At 43.9% G+C, this 21,337-nt stretch overlaps 1 protein-coding gene across 2 annotated transcripts; it reads right to left on the bottom strand.

Moving 5' to 3' along the window:
- Window positions 1–9,027: 9,027 nt before the first annotated feature.
- On the bottom strand, window positions 9,028–16,885 carry ZBTB14 (zinc finger and BTB domain containing 14). Of its 2 annotated transcripts, none has more exons than XM_039521217.1 (3): window positions 16,635–16,885; window positions 12,999–13,081; window positions 9,028–12,513 (listed from the first exon to the last, which is right to left on the bottom strand). In XM_039521217.1, the coding sequence occupies exons 2-3, from the start codon at window positions 12,999–13,001 to the stop codon at window positions 11,170–11,172; spliced, it is 1,347 nt and encodes a 448-aa protein (XP_039377151.1). In that variant the 5' UTR covers window positions 13,002–13,081; window positions 16,635–16,885; the 3' UTR covers window positions 9,028–11,169. The 2 variants fall into 2 exon arrangements, with proteins under 2 accessions (XP_039377151.1, XP_039377152.1); XM_039521218.1 differs by lacking the exon at window positions 16,635–16,885 and adding an exon at window positions 15,990–16,138.
- Between the last annotated feature and the right edge of the window lie 4,452 nt (window positions 16,886–21,337).

The following is a 21,337-nucleotide window of genomic DNA, read 5'->3' as shown; positions in this document are numbered from 1 at the left end:
TTGTTGTTCATGTGAGTAAATGTTACTCAAAAGAATAATCCCACTGATTCTGAGAATACAAATAAATGCTATAAATGTTGACCTTGTATTTCAACCAGCTGCTTTCAACCTATGCACATTAAACTTATGAATGAGCCAAGGAGGAAGGATCCTTAGTAGTAATCAAACTGGAAGGTTGGCGATATAATATGTAGCCTGTTCTACTGACTAGAGGTGGTTACTTTTTTCAGTGGGAAAAAGACTAAATGAATAATTTAATCTTTCATTTTGTCAAAGTAAAAATGTTTCATTTCAACTTTATTTTTTCAATTAATATAATTTAGTTTTACATTAAAATATTTACTATATTTAATATATTTTATATAGTTTTGACATGCAACAAAATGTTTTTACCTTACCAAAATGAAATGTTTTGCATTATCAAAACAAAATGTTTCTGAATAAAAATTTCCACAAGAAAGTTTGACTTTTGGTTCTGATTTGGAACAAAAACAAGTTTTGAACTGTCAAAGTTTCCTATGGAATGGAAATTCTGTTTTCTGACTACCTCTACTATTGACCTGTGAGCATCACTCTGGAATTCTCTTTGAGGTTCTATCCATAGAGGCCATACAGCATCAACTCCATGTTTTTGAAGGGAAGGCAGGACAGGGGTGTAACAATTGCATTGTGGTGCTAATCTTAGCTGTACCTTTTCAGGAACATGCATAGCACACCACCAGAATTTGGTCCACATAGTTATTTCTTGTGCTCTATTTTTTTCAAACATCGGTGCATAAAATTAGATACCCAAATACATATATAGGCACCTAAGCAAGGTGGCCTAATTTTCAGAGGTAAAAATCTCCCTGATTGAAATCAATATGAGGTTTTGGAAGGCCAGGACCTCCAAAAATCAGACTTATTTTGATGCCTAAATATGAATGTAGATGCCCTTCTTTAAGCATTTGAAGATAAGCACCATTTCTATTCTTATAGAGCTCACCATGTGCTAGGCACTGTCCACACATGCAAGAAGCAGCAGTCTGTGTTCAATTGTATGTAGGGCCATGAATGTAGGGCTGGGGCAGGGAGTTGGAGTGTGGGAGGGAGGGTGGGGTGTGGTGTGGTGTGCAGGAAGGGGCTCAGGGCAAGGGGTTGGGGCAGAGGAGGGGTGTGAAGTGTACAAGAGGGCTCAGGGAAGGGGGTTGGGGTGCAGGAGGGGGCTCAGGGAAGGGGGTTGGGGTGCAGGAGGGGGCTTGGGGCAGGGGGTTGGGGTGAAGGAGGGGTGCGAGGTGCAGCAGGTGGCTCAGGACAGGGGGTTGGGGTGCAGGAGGGGTGTGGGGTGCAGCAGGGGGTTGGGGTACAGGCAGAGTGCAGCAGGGGGCTCAGGGCAGGAAGTTGGGGTGCAGGAGCGGCCCGGCACCGCTTACCTGGAGTGGCTCTGGGGTGGCAGCAGCACACACCAGGGCCAGGGCAGGCTCCATGCCTGCCCTAGCCCCATGCCGCTGCCGGAAGCGGCCAGCATCCCGGCCCTGCGGCCCCTGGGGGATGGGGAGCAGAGGGCTCCACGCACTGCCCTCGCCTGTGGGTACCTCCCCGAAGCTCCCATTGGCCGCGGTTCCCCGTTCCTGGCCAATGGGAGCTGTGGGGGGTGGTGCGCACAGGCAAGGGCAGTGCACAGAGCCCTCTGCCCTCCCACCCCCAGGGGCCACAGGGATGTGGTGCCAGCCGTTTATGGGAGTGGTGCGGGATCCGTGGCGCCATGGGGGTGGCAGTCCTGTGGGCCAGATCCAGCCCATGGGCCGTAGTTTGTCCACCCCTGTCCTAGCTTCATTGAAGTTAATGGAGGTAGGACAATTTACACCAGTTGCCCTCCACCCCTTAAGGGGTAAACTAAGATACAGGCAGGTTTACTTTCATTTACACTTCCTTCAGATCCTACCCATGTATATCAATTTAAAGTCCCTTATCCACTGCTAGACTAAGCAGAAGTAGGTCTAACAGAGCCTGAATGTAAAAAACACAGGGCACATTTTCAAAACAGCTCCAATTTGGGCACCTAAAACGTAGCCAGATTTTCACCTGTGCTCAGCACCCAGTATCTCCCATGTGCAATTGGGAGCTGTTCTTTTGAAAACCTGGCATTTGATGTCAGTACAAGGTGCTCCTCTTTACACGTTACAAATCACTCCTGACTTTGGCCCACTGTCTCTATATCTCAAATCTTTAACAAAGTTAACATTTAAAACTGAAAAAAATACAATACTCACCCAAAAATATCTGACTGAACATGGAATGACTTAATATTTTCAAAAGATTGTTTACAATATGTGGACTTTTTGTGTGATTGTGAGAATCCCTTTGTTCCTCGTCTATATGTGATTTATTTTCAAAGAAACAGGTACAAAATTCTGAACACCAGAAAATAGGGCAAATATTCTTAAATGCCCTTAGGAGGAGTAGAATGATTTAACTTGAAAATGAATTACATTAATCCTGTTAAATCATCAGGCTAACATCTCTTAACGTAACTTGGATCAGAGACAGAGCAGATTCCGAAGTTCAATCCAGAATTTATAGTTTGGTCTTTTGTTTTTCCAATGTAGAATATATAATGTACTTTCTAATAGCAGAAGTAGTTAATAGTTTAGAATACTGAACAAGTAAGGCTCTAATATTCAATTTTTTTTTCATTCTAGCCTCTTCAATCTAAATTGTTTAAAAATAACCAAATCTTTTAATCGCTGTTTTTCCTTAAGAGGACTAGATGACATCTGAACTTCCAGCCTTACATTTCTATGATTCTCTATTCTTTTATCGAGAAGCCTTTAGGCTAGACCCTCAGCTAATGTAAATCAGCATAGTTCCATTGAAGCAACTTTGAAAATGTAGCCATTTTACAGGAGCTGAGGATCTGGCTCATTATGTATAAAAGCCTTGATCCTTCAAATATTCATGCAGATGTTCAACCTTACACATGTGGGTAGTTGCAATAAAACCACAGACCTACTCCCATGCGTTTTCAGGATATAGCCCAAAAGCTTTCAGTTTTAGCTATCCTGCATATATAACAGACAGGCTTTGATCCCCAAAACACTTATGTGGTGGAGTAATTTTACACATAGGACTAAATGTGAGAAAGTTATTCACCTTGTGCAGTAACGTAGGTTCTTTGAGATGTATCCCCCTGTGGGTGCTCCACTTTAGGTATTCGTGCACCCCTGCACTTCTACTCAGAGACTTTTGGTAGCAGTGGCCGGTTGGGTCGCACATATGTGGTCCCTGTCTCATGTGCTTCAGGCAGTTAACTGATTCTGTGCGACCAACCCCTACTCTGTTCCTTCTCTACTGCAGAGACTGAGTAAGAAACTCTGAAGTAGAGGGGCGGAGGGAGGATAGTGGAGCACCCAAAGGGACACATCTCTAAGAACCTATGTTACTGCACAGGGTCAGTTACTTTATCTTCTTCTTCGAGTGCTGTTCCTGTGGGTGCTCCACTTTAGATGACTTCCGGTGGAAGGAAGGGGCTTCAGAGTTGAAGTCGTGACAGATGATGAACAAAGTATCAGATGTTGACTGTTGCTCTAATGATGGATACGAACAGTCTGGGTGATTTATGAAATGGCCTTGTTCTATGTAAAAAGCCAATGCCCTCTGTACATCAAGAGTGTGAAGTGTGGACTATGCGTTCCATCTGTGTGGGGTTTGGGATAGAATGTCGGTAGGTAAATGGGTTGGTTAAGGTGGAAAACTGAAACAACTTCTGGTAAAAACTTGGGGGCGTGGTCTCAGGGATACTTTATCTTTAAAGAAGGCCGTGTATGGGCGATCTGCCATGAGTGCCCCCAGTTCTCCTACACATCTGGCAGATGTAATTGCCATAAGGAATGCCACTTTCATGGAAAGATGTAGTAATGAGCACGTTGCCCTGGGTTCAAATGGGGAACGGGTGAGGGCCTGAAGGACCAGGTTGAGGTCCCATGGTGCGTTGTTGCGAATACATGGTCTGGCAGTAGCATTGGGTTACATAATAATTCCTCTGTTTTTTCTTGGGTTTGGGTGTATAGATTCCCAAGGATCAGAGTGTCACTCGTGAATCCTTGAGTGAATGGAGAGAGTCATCTGTCTTCTCGGTGAAGAGTTCGGGATCCTCGAATGGCAATCCTCAACTGTGGATTGCACCTCCTTAGGGAAGCCAGAGAGATGGAGCCATTAGGCCCTTCTCATCACGACAGCCATCGCCACGGATCTTGCAGATGTGTCCGCAGAATCAAGTGTGGCTTGCAGGGCTGTTTTGGATATGAGTTATCCCTCTGATACAAGTGTTGTGAATTGTTCTCTCTTGTCCTCAGAAATAAAAATCAATCAAATCAGACATTTTTGTGTACTTAATATAGTCATATTTCGCCAGTAATGCCTCGTAGTTGGCTATGGGGAGGTGTAGTGTAGCCAAAGAATAAGCCTTGCGGCCGAACAGATCAAGTCTTTTCCACTCTTTGTTGTGAGGTGTGTTTTGGGCTGTTGTTGCCTACCATGTTCCTGGACTGTGTCCACCACTAGGGAATTGGGTGCTGGATGTGAAAAGAGGAACTCTGTGTCCTTGGCTGGTACATAATATTTTTTGTCAGACCTCTTGCAGGTTGGAGGAGCAGTTGCAGGGGTCTGCCAAATGGTTTTGACAGGGTCCATCAGCGCATTGTTCATGGGCAGAGTGATTCTGGACGAAGCAAAATGTCCACTAGTTTATGTTGTGTCATTTGGACCTCCTCAAGGAAGATGTCCAGAGAGCTAGCTACCCTTTTAAATAGATCCTGGAATGGTCTGAAAACATCCCCTATATTAGGGGAGGAGGTGTGACAGTGTCATCTGTGGATAGTGGTGACAAGTAGGTAGATGGTGCCCCATTCCAGGATCGGGGGTTCTTCTTTCTCTTCTCCCGCTTCCCCTGCTGCCATCAAAGGTCCAGGCACCGAAGTTGCAGGTGACTGTGTTCTGGATCTGGCTGTGGTGGTCAGTCCCTGTTGTGTGGGGTATGTCACCCACAGGCTCCAGTATGCCCATTGGTGTGCGGGAGGCATGGAGGGCGCCCAGGGCTGTCATACCACTGGAAATACTTGGGATCAGTGTAAATGTATCCTGAGGGGATCCTGAGTTAGTCAGCTCATGGTAGAGAGGCGATTGTGGAGGGAGATCTCCTTGTCCTTCCTCGCTCTCATCCTCCTCACTCGAATAGGGAGGAGCGGATTGTATACGAGAGGAGAGGAGACTCGGTGCCGAGCATGAGATGTTCGCATCCGTGCTGATGATAGGGGAGTCAGGGGCAGAGCTGACTACGAGATCCTTTTGTCTTAGAAACTGCTGTGTTGCCTGTTTGATTGGAACCTGAGGCTATATCATTGTCGGTGCCAGGAGCTGCTTTATATAAACTGAGTGCACTGAGTGTGCCTTTGAAGGAGTCGCCATCTGTCCTGGTGCTGTGCTGCTGTGTGCAGATCACAGCTTTGGTATTGGCGGTGCGGAGACATGAGGTTTAGATTTCCCCTTAGTGTCTCTGTCAGATCCGGCTTTTAGAGTCCCTGGCTCTAGAGGTACTGGCAGTGCTGGATGGTCCCACTGTGTGGGCTACCAGTGCTGACAATGCAGTCGGTGCTGGTGCTGATTGTCCACTCGTGGAATGGCACTTCTTGGCCGATTCCTGTGTTGGGGACAGAGGTGCCTGCCTGTTTGACAGTTTTTTGGCAGGTTGCTCAGATGGATGGGTTGAGGAGGGACCCCTGTCAGAAGCTGTGGTTGGCAAAGTTTGACCAGTAGTGGTCGGAGCCTTCTCCATAAGGAGTTTTAGCTGCAAATCTCTAGCCCTTCTTGTCCTGGCAGTGAGCTTGAGGCAGTGCTGGCACTTCTGAGCTATGTGTGTATCGCCAAGGCAGCAAACACACTGATTGTGTCCGTCTGAGACAGGTATAGCAAGCTTGCAGTTGAGATAGCATTTAAAGCCTGGGAAACCGGGCATTCCTGTCAGGGGCGGCTTTCACCCTCAAAGCAGCTGTGTATGCAGAGGTTCAACTGAAACTTCTCCTCAGACAGTAGTTCAAAAGGAAAGTAAAAGTAAAAATGTTTTTTTTTTTTTTTAACTAGGTGACAGGGATAAAAAAAAAGGGAACAATTTAACCAGGTGCTAACGATGAAACTAAATAACTGTTTACTGATTAACTACTAAGTAGTGAGGTGCTGCTGATTGCTCCAACTCATAGCCAAGAGAAAGTACTGAGTGGGGGTTGGTCGCACAGCATCAGTTAACTGCCTGAAGTAGCACAGGACCACGCATGTGCAACCCAACCAGGCACTGCTACCAAAAGTCTCTGAGACGAGCGCAGGGGTGAACGAACATCTAAAGTGGAGCATCCACAGGGACAGCACTCAAAGAAGTGTAACTGTTTACAGGATCAGATCCCTTTAGTGAGACTATTTTTTTCTTTTTTATTCTGGTACAAAGGAAATAAATATTTTAGTTAAACAAGTTGTTTTTCTATATCATGCACAATATTCTTGTATCTACAGTATCACTTTGTTATTTCAGATATTTTTATTAGGGCTGTTGATTAATTGCAGTTAACTCATGCAATTAACTCAAAAAAATTAATCGCGATTAAAAATGTTAATCACAATTTCAATCGCACTGTCAAACAATAGAATCCCAATTAAAACGTATTAAATATTTTTGGATGTTTTTTCTACATTTTCAAATATATTGACTTCAATTACACCACGGAATACAAAGTGTACAGTGCTCACTTTATATTATTTTTTATTACAAATATTTGCACTGTAAAAATGATTAATAGTATTTTTCAATTCACCTGAAATACTGTAGAGCAATCTCTTTATCCTGAAAGTGCAACTTACAAATGTAGATTTTTTTGTTACATAACTTCACTCAAAACAATGTAAAACTTCAGAGCCTACAAGTCAACTCAGTCCTACTTCTTGTTCAGCCAACTGCTAAGACAAACAAGTTTGTTTACATTTAAGGGAAATAATGCTGCACACTTCTTATTTACAATGTCAACTGAAAGTGAGAACAGCCGTTCGCATGGCACTTTTGTAACTGGCACTGCAAGGTATTTACATACCAGACATGCTAAACATTCGTTTGCTCCTTGATGCTTTGGCCACCATTTCAGAGGACGATTCCATGCTGATGACGCTTGTTTAAAAAAAAAAAAATTATTAAATTTCTGAATGAACTGCTTGGGGCAGAATTGTATGTCTTCTGCTTTGTTTTACCCGCATTCTGCCATATATTACATGTTATAGCAGTCTCTGATGACCCAGCACACGTCGTTCATTTTAAGAACAGTTTCACTGAAGATTTGACAAAACACAAAGAAGGTATCAATGTGAGATTTCTAAGGATAGATACAGCACTTGACCCAAGGTTTATCTGAAGTGCCTTCCAAAATCTGAGAGGGACGAGGTGTGGAACATGCTTTCAGATGTCTTAAAAGAGCAACACTCTAATGCGGAAACTACAAAACCCTAACCACCAAAAAAGAAAATCATTTTTTTGCTGGTGGCATATGACTCAGATGATGAAAATGAACATGTGTTAGTCTGCACTTTTTGAATCATTATTGAGCATTATGGACACAAGTCTTCTGGAATGGTGGCTGAAGCATGAAGGAACATATGAATCTCCAGTGCATCTGGCATGTAAATATCTTGCAACGCCGGCTAAGACAGTGCCATGTGAATGCCTGTTCTCACTTTCAGGTGACACTGTAAACAAGAAGCAGGCAGCATTATCTCCTGCAAAGGTAAACAAACTTGTTTGTCTGCGTAATTGGCTGAATGAGAAGTCGGACTGAGTGGACTTGCAGGCTCTAAAGTTTTACATTCTTTTATTTTTGAATGCAGATTTTTTTGTACATAATTCTACATTTGTAACTTCAACTTTCACTATAGTACTTATGATGGAGGAATTAAACAATACAATTTATTTTGTTTTTTACAGGGGAAATATTTGTAATAAAAAATAAATATTAAGTAGCACTGTACATTTTGTATTCTGTGTTGTAATGGTAATCAATATATTTGAAAATGTAGAAAACATCCAAAATAGTTAAATAAATGGTATTCTATGTTTAACAGCGCACTTAATCGTATGATTAATCACAATTAATTTTTGTAATCGCATGTTCTTGAAGAACCTCATCCCTACTATTCTCTGGAATATATAGTGATTCTAGAAATTGTGGAGTGTAGGTAACTAAAATTTAGCAGAAAGCCTATGACCCAATTTTGCAGTCCTAGCAGTAGTCCCATTGCTTTCAATGGATGTACCGCTGTGACTGAGGGACTGCAGGATTGAGTCCCAAATTATGTATTTATGCAACTGTACAAATCATTGAGAACAAAAAGGTTTTGTCCCATGTAAATTGTAATTATTACAGTATGTATACTGTTTGTTTTTTCAACTGCGATTCCTGATCATATTTTGAAATTATACCAAAACAAAGAATATATGGGGGAAAATATTGCAGATATTTAAAAAAAAAGACTGAAAATAAAGTTTAAAACATTTTTATCTCACTATAGCGATTAAATTCTTGAAAACCTGAAACAAATCTGTCCTCATTCCTTAATGGTGTATGCATTAACTAATTATTTTATGGTGTTTTACAAGTGGTGAACTGTGTTTTAAAAAACAAACAAAATTAAAACTTTGCAAGCACCAGGGAAGAAAGGTGCAGCTCAAATTCTGAATCTACCATCTTTATCTATGCTTACATATAACAAACCGTAAAATACTTTTACAGTATTAATTTAGTGTCTTCCTTTGTGGGAAGCTATCAAATGAAATGAGTACTTACTATTTGACATTGCACAAATATAAAATGGATAGTTGGTTTACAAACTAAAACCACTAAATGTAAAATGAAGAAACATTTAAAAAAATATATAGGACAAAGTCCAAAATTTACATATTCTAAAATATTCAATTCATGTTTTATTTACAGAACAATTTTCAAACTATTGTTGGTATTTTAATATAATTGCTAAAACTGGTGATTACATGAAAGATACACAATGAAGTTGTAACAAAAATGATCAGTTACAAAAATGTTATTTTCAATTTCTATTTAGAAATGCAAGAGGTGATTTAACACACAATAATTTATAAATACTTGTCTGACAACTTTTATATGTCATGGGTCTCTTAAGTGACCAATTTATTCCAACCTGATGTGCAAAAGAGTGCATTTTGCCCATTTATAGTTGAAATATAACATTGATAATAATTATATTATTTACACTTAAAATAAAGAAGTGTTCATGTTCCTTAGGATCATTTTAACAATGAATATTGTGAAGTTGTGACTCCCTATTTCCATGTCCAGGAGACAGCTCAGTCTGTAGTATTTTAAAAGTTTTGTTGAGACTGTGGTAAGTTAAGGAACAATTAACAACCCCTTCCTGCCCCCCCACTTCTCCCAAAAAAACTCCCAAAACAAAACAAAACCTTGCCTGAATGATTTCAAAAATAGATTTCACAGATTCTGTGGCAATGATAGTTGGAAACGCTGGCCAAGATCATCCCTTCCTGTGGGAGATTTCTCAGAGGGTAAACATTCTCACACAGATTCCCCTATAGAGATCTTTCTACACACAATCCTACTGGGCGGTGCCCCCCTAAAAGGCCATGGAACCTACCCTTAAAGTTGCAGGCAGTGATCTGCAGGGCACCTGGTACCAAATCCCTCCCCTCAACAGCACAGCTAGTTCCACTGAGGTGTATTTCTACAGACATCCCTTCATAGAGGCGCCAAGTTTCTAATCTGCTGGGGAGTGCTCGACCCCGGCTCTGGCCAGGCCCTGCCCCCACTCCACCCCTTTCCCCAATGCGCCACCCCCATCTTGCTTCTTCCCAACCTGCCTCTTCCCCGCCCAGTTCTGCCCTCTCCCCGAAAGCGCTGCGCCCACTCCTCCCCGCTCACCCCCAGCACCTCCTGATGCTGCGAAACAGCTGATCCACAGCAGACGTTGGGAGGGAGGGGGAAGTGCTGATTGGTGGGGCCTGTCGGCAGGTAGGAGATGCTGGGGAGAGTCAGGGGGGCTGATAGGGGGCTGCCGGTGGGTGCTCAGCACCCACCATTTTTTTCCTGAGGGTACTCCAGCCCTGGAGCACCCATGGAGTCTGTGCCTGTGCATCCCTTTGCCTTGGCTGTCCTAGGGAGAGTGAGGAGGAAGCTACATGACAAAGACAATACAGCCTCAGATTGCATTATCTTTGATTAATTTTCATGGGGCCAGATTTGGAACAATATCTCTCTCTACACATTCTGCCCACCTGCCCTCCCTCCCACCTCCAGTCCATCTCCCGTATACTGCATGAAAAGGCCTCTGAAGAGTACATGGAAGCAACTGAGCCCTACTCTTTTCTACACAGAAAGGGTAGTTGCTGTGTCCTCTCCATTTGTTGATCCAGGGGACACATCTAGGCTATTATGAATGTGGAAAGTCTAACCTTTAGAAGAGCAAGTATTGTATACACCAGCTCACTAGCTAGATTAAAGAGAGGAATTTAAGGGGATGGACAAAGAAGCAGGATAACTCCGCTTGACCAACTACCCAAAATTAGCTGCACTAATAGCTAATAAGTACAGTGAATGAGGAAAAAGGAAATAAAAATGTCAAGATTCCAACAGGTGAATTTTGATGGGTTCTAGGTGTACTATATGCTTCTTGCATAACTACACCCAAAAATCTTTTAAAATAATTAATATTTTGTTCCCATACTTATAACTTTTTCTACAAATTTCAATTCTGTTAGACATAATTTATCTCATTGGTTTTACTAATGTGTACAAAGGACAAGTATGCAGAAGTTGTACTAAAACATCAAATAGCGATTTCCTCATTTTGTTTATAAAGGATTCAGTCATTTCCTGAAATTGAAACGTTAGTGCTAATAACAAAATTATTTTTACATTTTAAGAATACATATCTTTGAAGTATTTTAAAATACCTAGCCAAGCACTGCTATATGCTCCTATGCAGTGTTCAATCCCTCTAAAAATATTTTATCCTGAAAAGATAATGATCAGTCTAAACATGTTTCAACATTTAAATTTTTGTTCAATTTAATTTCTTAAGTTACTTCTTGGATAAAGTTTTCTGCTTTTGTCTTTAATTACAAGCTATAGTTTCAAGTTGCTGCTCTGCTTCAGCTGCCATGGCTGCCGCCTGTAACTGTTCTGTTTCACTTTGGATGGCGTTGGCTGTAGTAATTTGTTTCCTTTCACTGTGCATATTGTTCTCATGCCTTTTTAGATCAGATGCTTTAGCAAATGCTTTAGTGCAAGAGCTGCAGACAAAAGGTTTTTCCCCTCGGTGTCTTCTTTCATGATCTTTTAGATGGGACTTGTGCTTGAAAGCTTTATCACACATATGGCATGCAAATGGCCTTTCATTACTATGGACTCTTTCATGCTTTTTCAGATCTGGAGCTCGAATAAAAGCCTTTCCGCACACCTCACAGCTATAAGGCTTGTAACCTGTATGGATTTTCAGGTGCTCTTTCAAGTGAGCCTGTGTGGTAAACCCTTTAGTGCACATTTCACAAACAAATGGTCTATCAGCAGTATGGAGCTTTTCATGTTTTCTCAATCGTGCTTCATCAGTAAATGTCTTACCACATGCTTGGCATGCAATTTGTTCCCTGTGACCATAAAGCAAATACTCAAACTTCATGTCAGCAGCTGCTGTTGTCCATCCTGGCGTCTGTTCATCTTTCACTTCACTTATGCCATCATTAAATGTTAGAGCTTGAGGGGTTTGAGATCCTAAGTCTTTTGATTCAGTTGTTTCCATGGGCTCCACTTCTTGACCATAGCAGTTTACTTTTCGAACCTCTTCACTCCCCAACTCTTTTAGAATTGCTTCTTGAACTCTTAATGTATTAGTAGGGGATTTCCCATCTTCCTGACTTGGAGGAGTTCCTTCTACTGTTACATCTGATGGGCTATCATCATGATCTCCAATTTCCTCAACCTCATCATCTTGGTTATCATTAGATTCTCCAATAGAACGATTTATTTTCAGACAATACTTACTCTTGGATTGGGCGTTTTCTTCGGGACTAGATACATCACGTTTCTGAGAACAAAGTTTATCCAAAAACCTAATACCAAGAATCTGACCTGATGACATCATCAAATTTACATCTTCCTTCTTAACTGAAATCTTTGCAGTATACATATAATTTAGAACCTCTTCAAATATATCAGAACGAAGGAAATCTATCTCTATTACTGATGAGCTATCAACCTCCAGTTTCTTGAAAAGCTTTTTGAAGTAGGTACTGCATGCAGCAAGCACACACCGGTGCGCTCTGAATTTCACATCTTCTACCACAATAGCTATGTCACAAAATTCTCCTTCCAGACGTTGTTCATTTAATGTTTTCAGAAACACAGTTTTGTGATCATCATCATTATATTTAATGCTTTCAGACATACTGATGAAAAACTCCTGTAGAGAAAGAGAGAGGAAAAAAGTCTTGACTATTTACTAAAACACTAACTCATAAGATATGATTCTAAAGGTCATCTACAAAATCAAAAATAAGAATTATCAAATGAAAACATTAGCTTAATTTGATCAGGACACGTCCTCCAGACTGTAAAAAAGATTAATGTTAATTCTCATTTAAAATTATTACATATGCAAAGGTTTTTCACCTAGTACCATGTATATACTTTGAAGGAAAAAAATGCTATTTTTTTTTCAATGACCAATTTTATTTGTAAGGAAATATAAATTTACTCACATATTTACATTAAATCTGCTTTTGTAATTCTAACTGGCATATTTAAATTTGAATATTTCTTATAACAAAAAGAAATGTCAATAAGTATTTACACATTTAAAACATATAAGCTCTAGAAACGTACACAAAATAACCATTTACCATTGTAACCCAAACTAAATATAAAATATAAATGGTTAAGCCGTACCATGAACAATGCAGGAAATTTTCTTAATAATCGATCACTAAACTTTTGACAGAAGACTAATCCTTATTATTGGCACCCTGAACCTGAAACAAAGAACATTGGAGAAGGTAAGAACAGAGAATTATACACTATCTTAATCTGTTTCTTAAATTAAATAACATAATTAACATTTTCAGCAATATTAAAAGTTATTCAGGAAATTAAGAGTCTATTCTCACATTTTCAAGCAGTTAAAAACTATACAACTTGTTCTGTTAAAGTAAAATTTAAATGAAATTAAGTTTTGACTAATTTTATAGCTAATAGTATTTGATCTATGAATTGTATAGGTGATTAGGAAATAGCTATAAAAATATACCACAGCTGCAGAATTGTGCGCTAATGACACAATGGAATCCACAGCCCCAAGTTAGGGGCCTAGGCTCCCCATACAATTAATAGATTCCAAAGCCAGAAGGAATCATTGTGATCATCTAGTCTGCCCTCAAGTATAACACAGGCCATATAATGTCCCCAAAATAATTCCTAGAGTGTATCTTTTAGGATTTAAAAATTACCAGTGATGGAGTATCCACCACAACCCTTGGTACATTGTTCTTATGGTTAATTGCCCTCACTGTCAAAAAATTACAACTTATTTCCAGTCTTAAATTTGTCTAGCTTCAACTTCCAGCCATTGGATTGTGTTGTACCCTTTTTCTGCTAGATTGAGTAAATTTATTATATAGTTGTCCCCAATGTAGGTTCTTACATACAGTAGCATTGGAACAATTTTTATAGTGGAGGTGCTGAAAGCCACTGAACAAAACTTTAAACCCTGTATATGATGGAAACCACTTCAAGCCAGGGAGTGCTGGCACACACATCCCAGCACCTCTGGTTCCAGCACCCCTGCTTACAGACTGTAATCAAGTTATCCCTTAACCTTCTCTTTGTTAAATTTAATAGATTAAGCTCCTATCACTAGAAAGCATGTTTTCTAATCCTTTAATAATTCTCATGGCTCTTCTCTGAACCCTTTCCAATTTATCAACATCCTTCTTGAATTGTAGACACCAGCAGCAGTTGCACCAGTGTCAAATACAGAGGTAAAATAACCTATCTATTCCTACTTGGGGTTCCCGTTTATGCAGCCAAGGATTGCAATAGCCTCCTTTTGGCCACAGCATCAAACTGGGAGCTCATGTTCATTTCATTATCCACCATGATCCCCAAATCTTTTTCAGAGTCACTGTTTCCCAGGATAAAGTCCCCCATCCTGAAAGTATGACCTACATTCTTTGTTTCTAAATGTACACATTTACATTTAACCATATTTAAAAAACAAACAAACATATTGTTTGCCTGAGGATTCATGGGAAGAGTTAGGTGCCAAACCTCTGTACTAAAATTATAATGGGGACAGTGTCACCACCTCCACCTTCTCTAGCTGTTTTGTGGGGGGTTAGGCATGCTTTGACAACATCTACTCCTACTGGATTGGGAACTGCAGGCAATATAAGCAAGGGAACACCTAGTTTGAGGATCGTAGACTCATAGACTTTAAGGTCAGAAGGGACCATTCTGATCATCTAGTCTGACCTCCTGCACAATGCAGGCCACAGAATCTCACCCACCCACTCCTGTAACAAACCCCTAACCTATGTCTGAGTTACTGAAGTCCTCAAATTGTGGTTTGAAGACCTCAAGCTGCAGAGAATCCTCCAGCAAGTGCCCCGTGCCCCATGCTGCAGAGGAAAGCAAAAAACCTTCAGGGCCTCTGTCAATCTGCCCTGGAGGAGAATTCCTTCCTAACCCCAAATATGGCTATCAGTTAAACCCTGAGCATATGGGCAAGACTCACCAGCCAGCACCTAGGAAAGAATTCTCTGTAGTAACTCAGGTCCCACCCCATCTAACATCACATCACACCACTGGGCATACTTACCTGCTGATAATCAAAGATCAGTTCCCAAATTAATTGCCAAAATTAGGCTGGGGCTTAGGTATGAGATGGTCTCCTGAGCGCCTAGACTGGGGCAGGCAAACTTTTTGGCCTGAGGGCCACATCAGGTTTCCAAAATTGTAGGGAGGGCTGGTTAGGGGAGGCTGTGCCTCCCTAAACAGCCAGGCGTGGCCCGGTCTCCGACTCCCCCACTTCTCATCCCGACAGGACGCCTGGGACTTCTGCCCCATCCAACCCCCCATTCCCTGATGGGCCCCCCCCAGGATCCCTACCCCATTCACCCCCCTGCTTCCTGTCCCCTGACTGCCCCCCACCGCCTCATCCAACCCCCCCTCCTTCCTGACTGTCCCCTGTTCTCCGCCCTCTGTGCTGCCCAGCCGCACAGAGCATTGCGCCGGTGGTGCAGTGAGCTGAGGCTGTGGGGGAGGGGGAACAGCAGGGGAGGGGACAGGGGCTAGCCTCCCGTGCCAGGAGCTCAGGGGCCGGGCAGGAGGGTTCCGCGGGCTGTATGTGGCCCACGGCCCATAGTTTGCCCACCTCTGGCCTAGACTGAGGCATGCTCACTGGCAGAAACTTAGGCACCCAGGGGACTTTAACAATAGAAATTTAGATGCCTTGGGAGTTTGGGCACCTACAGAGAGTTACATGGCAGCTGAGTGGCATTTCTGAGGCTCTCAGTGGCACCTCAATGTTGGCCTTAGGAGCCTAAGTCCTTTTATGGATCAGGATTCCCCTCCTCCCAAGTAACTACATTCTAAAATAATCAGGTACGAGAGGCGTACAGAACAATTTCAATGTATCAAAGTAAACAAGAACAACTTTAAAAACTATGGGACTAGGAACTAACTTTTTTTACAAATAGTAAAGAGTTCCTGTTAATGGTCAATAGCATGTCTTGTCATTTTTTTGTATAAACAAAACACTGATTTAAAATTTATGAGTTTTTCTGTTGTCCCATTGATAAGCATCTTTTCAACCTAACAGATTGTTATGGGAAAACTGAAATAGTGTATACATAACACATTGTCAAATCTCTAAGTACTTACCTAGGGAAAAAAATATTGAGGGGGCTCTTCAATCAAGCAAAGAAAGGTATAACCTGAGCCAATGGCTGGAAGTTGAAACTAGAGAAATTCAGACAGGAAATATGGCATATATTTTCAACAATGATGGTCATGAGGGACGCATCACCAGCAATTTTGAAATCAAGATTGGATTTTTTTTTAAAAGATATGCTATAAGAATTATTTTTGGGGAAGTTCTCTAGCCTGTGTTATACCGGAGATCAAACTAGATGATGACAATGGTCCCTTTTGGCCTTGGAAACTATTAATCTATATGAATTCACAGGTATATACACACTGAAAATAGAAAATTTGCTAGCTTCTTTCAATGCTTGTGATCTTACAGCATGCACTGTGGTGCCTACTATGGAGCTGGTGTGCAGTATGAGGCAACTGTGTAAAATTCCACTTAAATAAGGGTCACTTTTTTAAAAAAAAACAGGCAAGTAAAATAATGTTTTGTTTTCCCCTTGTTAAACAGCTGCCCCGCCCCCGCCCCACTGAGGCAGGGGTGTGTTTGTGTTCTGTGGTGTACACACAGCACCCAGCGCTAAAGCGTCCCGGTCACTGGGCCTAACGTCAAACAACAACAAAGCTGCATGAAGCCACGTGCTGTTTCTCGCTCACCAAGTCACCCGGGTTTAAGCAGCGGCGCGCACCGAACTGCGGCGAACACGCGAGTGAGGGGCCGAGCCAGGCGGGCGCCCACGGGCCTGGGTGTCCCTGGCCCAGTGCGTGCGCCCGGAGCCAGCCGCGCGAGCGTCCCCGGGGCCGCGGCAGAGGCCAAGTGCGCGGGCCATGGCGGTGCGCGGCGCCAGGCGGGCTCTGCTCCTCGCTGCGGGCTGTCAGGGGCCGGAGCCCGGCTCCTTCTCCAGCGCGAGCCTCGCTGCGCCAGCCCGGGCCCGCCCGCGCCGCCTCTCGGGGCTGCGCCGGGGACAGGCGGAGGCGGGATCCCCCGCGCGGTGCCCGCGCAGCGCCCGCCCCCTCCCGCCCGCAGAGCGGCGGCGGCTGCCCCGCGGGGCCGGGCCGGGGCGCGCGGGCGGCGGCGGCCCCGCTCCCCTTTGTTGCGGTGGGGCTCGGGGCGGGCGCGCGGCGGCGGCGGCGTTTCCTGGCGCGCGGCTGGCAGGACGGGGAGGGGGGGGAGGCAGCGGCGCGCGGCGGGGGCTGCTGCGGCTGGCGGCGGCGGGCGCGTCTGTGGCGCCTCCATGTCCCCGGCGCGAGCCGGCCAGGCTGACGGGCAGCAGCCTCAGCGGCGAGAGCGCGCGCAGCGGCCCCGCCGTGTGTCTGCAGGGGAGCCGCGCTTACCTGCTGCCGCCGCCACCGCCGCGCTCAGTGCCGCAGTTCGCGGGGACGCTGCTGCTGGTGGGACGGGGGCTTTTTGGGGTCTGCGCGTCTCTCTGGCCGTCGCCGCCGCCTCCTGCACGAGCATCCAGTGCGCGCACGCGCCGGGGTACGTGCATGCGCGGTGCGGGCAGGGCGCGCCTGCCGAGTGGGGGCCGGGGGACTTGCTCATTCTCGCGGGCGGGTCCCCCCTCCCTCGCGGGCCGCGCTGTGCAAGACTTGGGGGGGGGGTGGCGCTCGCGCGCCGCGGTGTCTGCAAGGCTCGCGCGGCCGCGAGGCGGTGACGTCATCCCGAAGCGGGCGCCAAAAGAAGGAGCCGTTTTCTCGGGAACCCGCCCAGCCGCGCTTGCGTGCGCGAGCTTAGCGCCCGCCTCACGGAGCCGTCCCGCTGCGCGGCAGCGAGCTGGGCGGGCTGCCCTGGTTCAGGCCAGCGGGGTAACGGTCGCCGCGCGGTCTGGGGGTTGGGCCCGGCAGGGGAGCGGGGCCGCCTCGCGCCCACACCCGCAGCGCCGGGCCGAGGTGAGGCCGCTCCCCGCGGGCCCGGCTGCTGGAGGCGGATGAGGGAGCTCCGGGGGGGGGGCAGTTGTAGCGGGGGCCCCTACCCCCCTCTTGTAACAGCGGCTTATGAGGGCTGCAGGGGGGCGGCGGCCCAGCTTTCTCCGGCCGGGCCTGACTGCAGCGGCGCGGGGAGGGTGGAGGAAACCTGCGGGGCAGTAACAGCCCTAGCCCGGGAGGCTGGTCGTGAGCGAAGTGCCCCTTGGCCGCGCGCCTGCGTGACGGCGACAAGGCCAGACCTGGATCAGCGCCCGCAACGCACCTGCCTGATCTGGCAGAGGGACGTGAGCAATACCCGCCCATGGCGATGTGTCTTTCTCACTATAACACCTGCCCTGTCACCCATCGCTCCGCCACAGCAGAGGAAGGGGCCGGGCTAAGGAACTACATCACTTCTGAGACCATCACTTTCAATTGCTTCACCCATCTAGCATTTGGGGCGCTGGGAGCCAGTGAGCCAAACTGTAAACCCTGTATATGATGGAAACCACTTCAAGCCAGCCCCCTAGTTCCAGCACCTAGGCTAGGGGTTCAATTTTTGCAAGAATAATATGTCCACTGAACAATAAGGAAAATTTATTTCATTACCAATCTTGTGTTCTTTTCTGTTTCCAAATGAAAAGTGAGCTCTTAAAATACCAGCCAGATGGCAAGATGTTCAGTGAAATAAATTGCAGGCAAATATAAATTTAAAATGTTGCAAAATAATGCCTAAATCTTTTAGAATAGCACAAAAGCAGAAATTGATTTGGAAAAGATTAATGCAGAATCTTGATGGCTACATATCCACTGACTCAGGAACTGTTTTTGGCAGAATATTGCAATAAAAACTTACTAGAAAAATCAGCTCATACTGTGGTGACCTTCATAATTGCTGACCCTTATCCTGGTGTCTCACTCCTCCATGATATTTTTATGTAATGATATATTTCTGTTAATTTTCTTTCTACCTGAGCCACATCTTTTAACTGTTAAAGCTTGTTGTCTGTCAGTTGCAGATACAATAGAAATAATGCTTCAGTATGCCACTGGATACCGAAAGTTGCCAACCTTAGGATTTAACAGTAATATGGGTAGGTTATAGCCAAGAAGTAGTGCTTTAACTACACTAAAATAATATTGTTATGAGCTGATTTTCTGGAAAACACAAATTCTGAGTTTCCTCATGCATGGAACATCTTTTAAACATCTACAAAGACATCTTGTTTTCTTTCTTCAAATTCCCCCTTAAAACTTCTTTACTGTCATACCTAGAACAATCTTGACAACAGATAAGCAGCTGATATGCTGAAACCACTGCCTATTGTGCTGACCCATATTATCTAACTGTTAGTGCTCCTTCCAGCTGCTATATCCACCTGCTGTTTTGTTTTATATTTAGATTTTAAGTGCTTTACTGCAGAAGCAAGCTTTGATGGGTTTGTAAAGTGGCTAGAATAGTGGGGACCTGTCTATTGCGTGCTCCTAGATACTTCTACTGCAATACAAATAAGTAGAGTCCTTTAAAGAATTTCTCAGTGGAGAAAAAAACACAATTGCACAACTCAGTGACAGCAGGTGTTGCAATGTTTTTTCTCCACCTTTTCTTTGTGTTATGTACTACATATTTGAATGTCCCTCTGGTGGTAAGTCTTGTAGTACTACTTAATACAGGAAATACATGCAGACTACCCAGAATAGTTAGCAAAAACGGGGGGTACGTCTACCCAGCAAAAAAGAAGAAAAAACAACCCCACAGAGCCTGTTTCAAAGCCTGTGTCAGCTGACTCAGGTTCACACTATGTGGCTAAAAATAGCAGGGTAAACATTCCAGAGGGAGCCTGTACTTGGAGACCCCTCCCTCACCGGGTCTCTGAACCAGGCTCCACCCCAAGCCCAAAATTCTGACTGTACAATGTGATCCAAAAGTTGGCAATGATGTGGATGTGACCCTGAGCACCTCATATTCACACTCTGCACACTGTTGTAATAATCTGTACACAATATTCATTGTGAGGTATCATTTGAAAACTAATAATTCACTGTTCATGAATATTCTTGTGAGATATATGTACATGGTGTGTATTAAGAGTTATGAATATATGCTGAAAAATTATTAAAGTGTATTTAAACCAGGCATGTCAGGAAGTTAGTGAACAGGTCTGCCCTAGACAAAGGAATGTGTTTGCTTCTCTGACCAGCTCATCAGGCAAAGACAATCAAGGTCCATTTTTACATATTAGGTAAGCAAAGCTAAACAAGTAGGGGATGAGACAGCCTGGCATCTACACCCAGCAGAAGAGAGAAGCTTGATCTGGATTTTACTTTTCAAAGACTACATTTCAAAGGTTTACTGATCTATAAAGACACGGGTGCTGAAGAGAGAGGTCTTTTCTGAAAGCTAATGTCACACTGGTGATTAATATCGTGAAATTTATGTATTAATATTATGTAAGGAAATATGGATACTTAATGATGTGTTTTCAGGTCTGTCACCAAACAGGGAGAAACAAGTTTCCTTTCAGACAGGGGAGAAGGCAGCTATTTACCTGTCTCCAAGGTAAATTAGGTATGGTGGAATCAAAACAACGGAAGCCCTATTTACATACAGGGGGGATGGGAAACCCAAAGGAAGAGGAAAAAAGCATAAGGTCATCTTGCCTCTTGGAACAAAGTCATTGAACTTTAGAAGATATAAGCAAAGACAGAAGCTGTCTTTGGCATCCATCAAGGGACAGGTTGCTGGAATCAGAGTTGCTGAACCAAGGCTGACTGCATAGCACACAGACTCAGAGTGTGACCTGCATGTTTGGTGAGGACTGTAAGCAACCCAGGCAGAGAGCTACAGTAGGAAACCTGGGTGCCTCACAATGCTTTGCTACTGTAGCACTCTGCAGTGTGAACTACTCAGGGTTACAGAGTAGGTGACAAGTTCTTACTGGTCTGGAATGCACCCTCAACCCCATGACAGAGCAAACAGAGACTTGCTGATTTCTATCTGGTGGTGCTAGGGCACTGTGTGATTGTTAGTGATGTGGCTGAATAAAAACAAGTATGTGCCTATGAGCAACAGGAACTAAGGTTTTGGGTTACTTACATTTAGCAGCACCACATAATGAAACAAGTTACATGGGAACTCAACCAGGCATTAATAAACAGCTTAGCTTAAATTGTTAGTGCTTACTTATTTCCCTGTTGAAACTAGGAGAAAAAGTTTCTGACTGTATTCAGTCTTTAAAGTAATGATTTGCAAATTGTGAGCTTAGGACTAAAGATTTAACTTTCCAGTTCACTTTTGAAATATGATTAAGCAGTAGAGATGGCCAACAAATAGGACAAATGTATGACACAGCAAAACCAAATGTTTTTGCAAAAACCCTAATGTATAAAATATTCCTACAGTGATCCCACGTAAAATAGAAGGAAGAAAAAAGGACAAGTAAAAAATGTTGGCA

Source organism: Mauremys reevesii, linkage group 2, assembly GCF_016161935.1.
Source record: "Mauremys reevesii isolate NIE-2019 linkage group 2, ASM1616193v1, whole genome shotgun sequence".
NCBI lineage: Eukaryota > Metazoa > Chordata > Testudines > Geoemydidae > Mauremys > Mauremys reevesii.
This window is presented reverse-complemented; position numbering and strand designations above follow the sequence as displayed.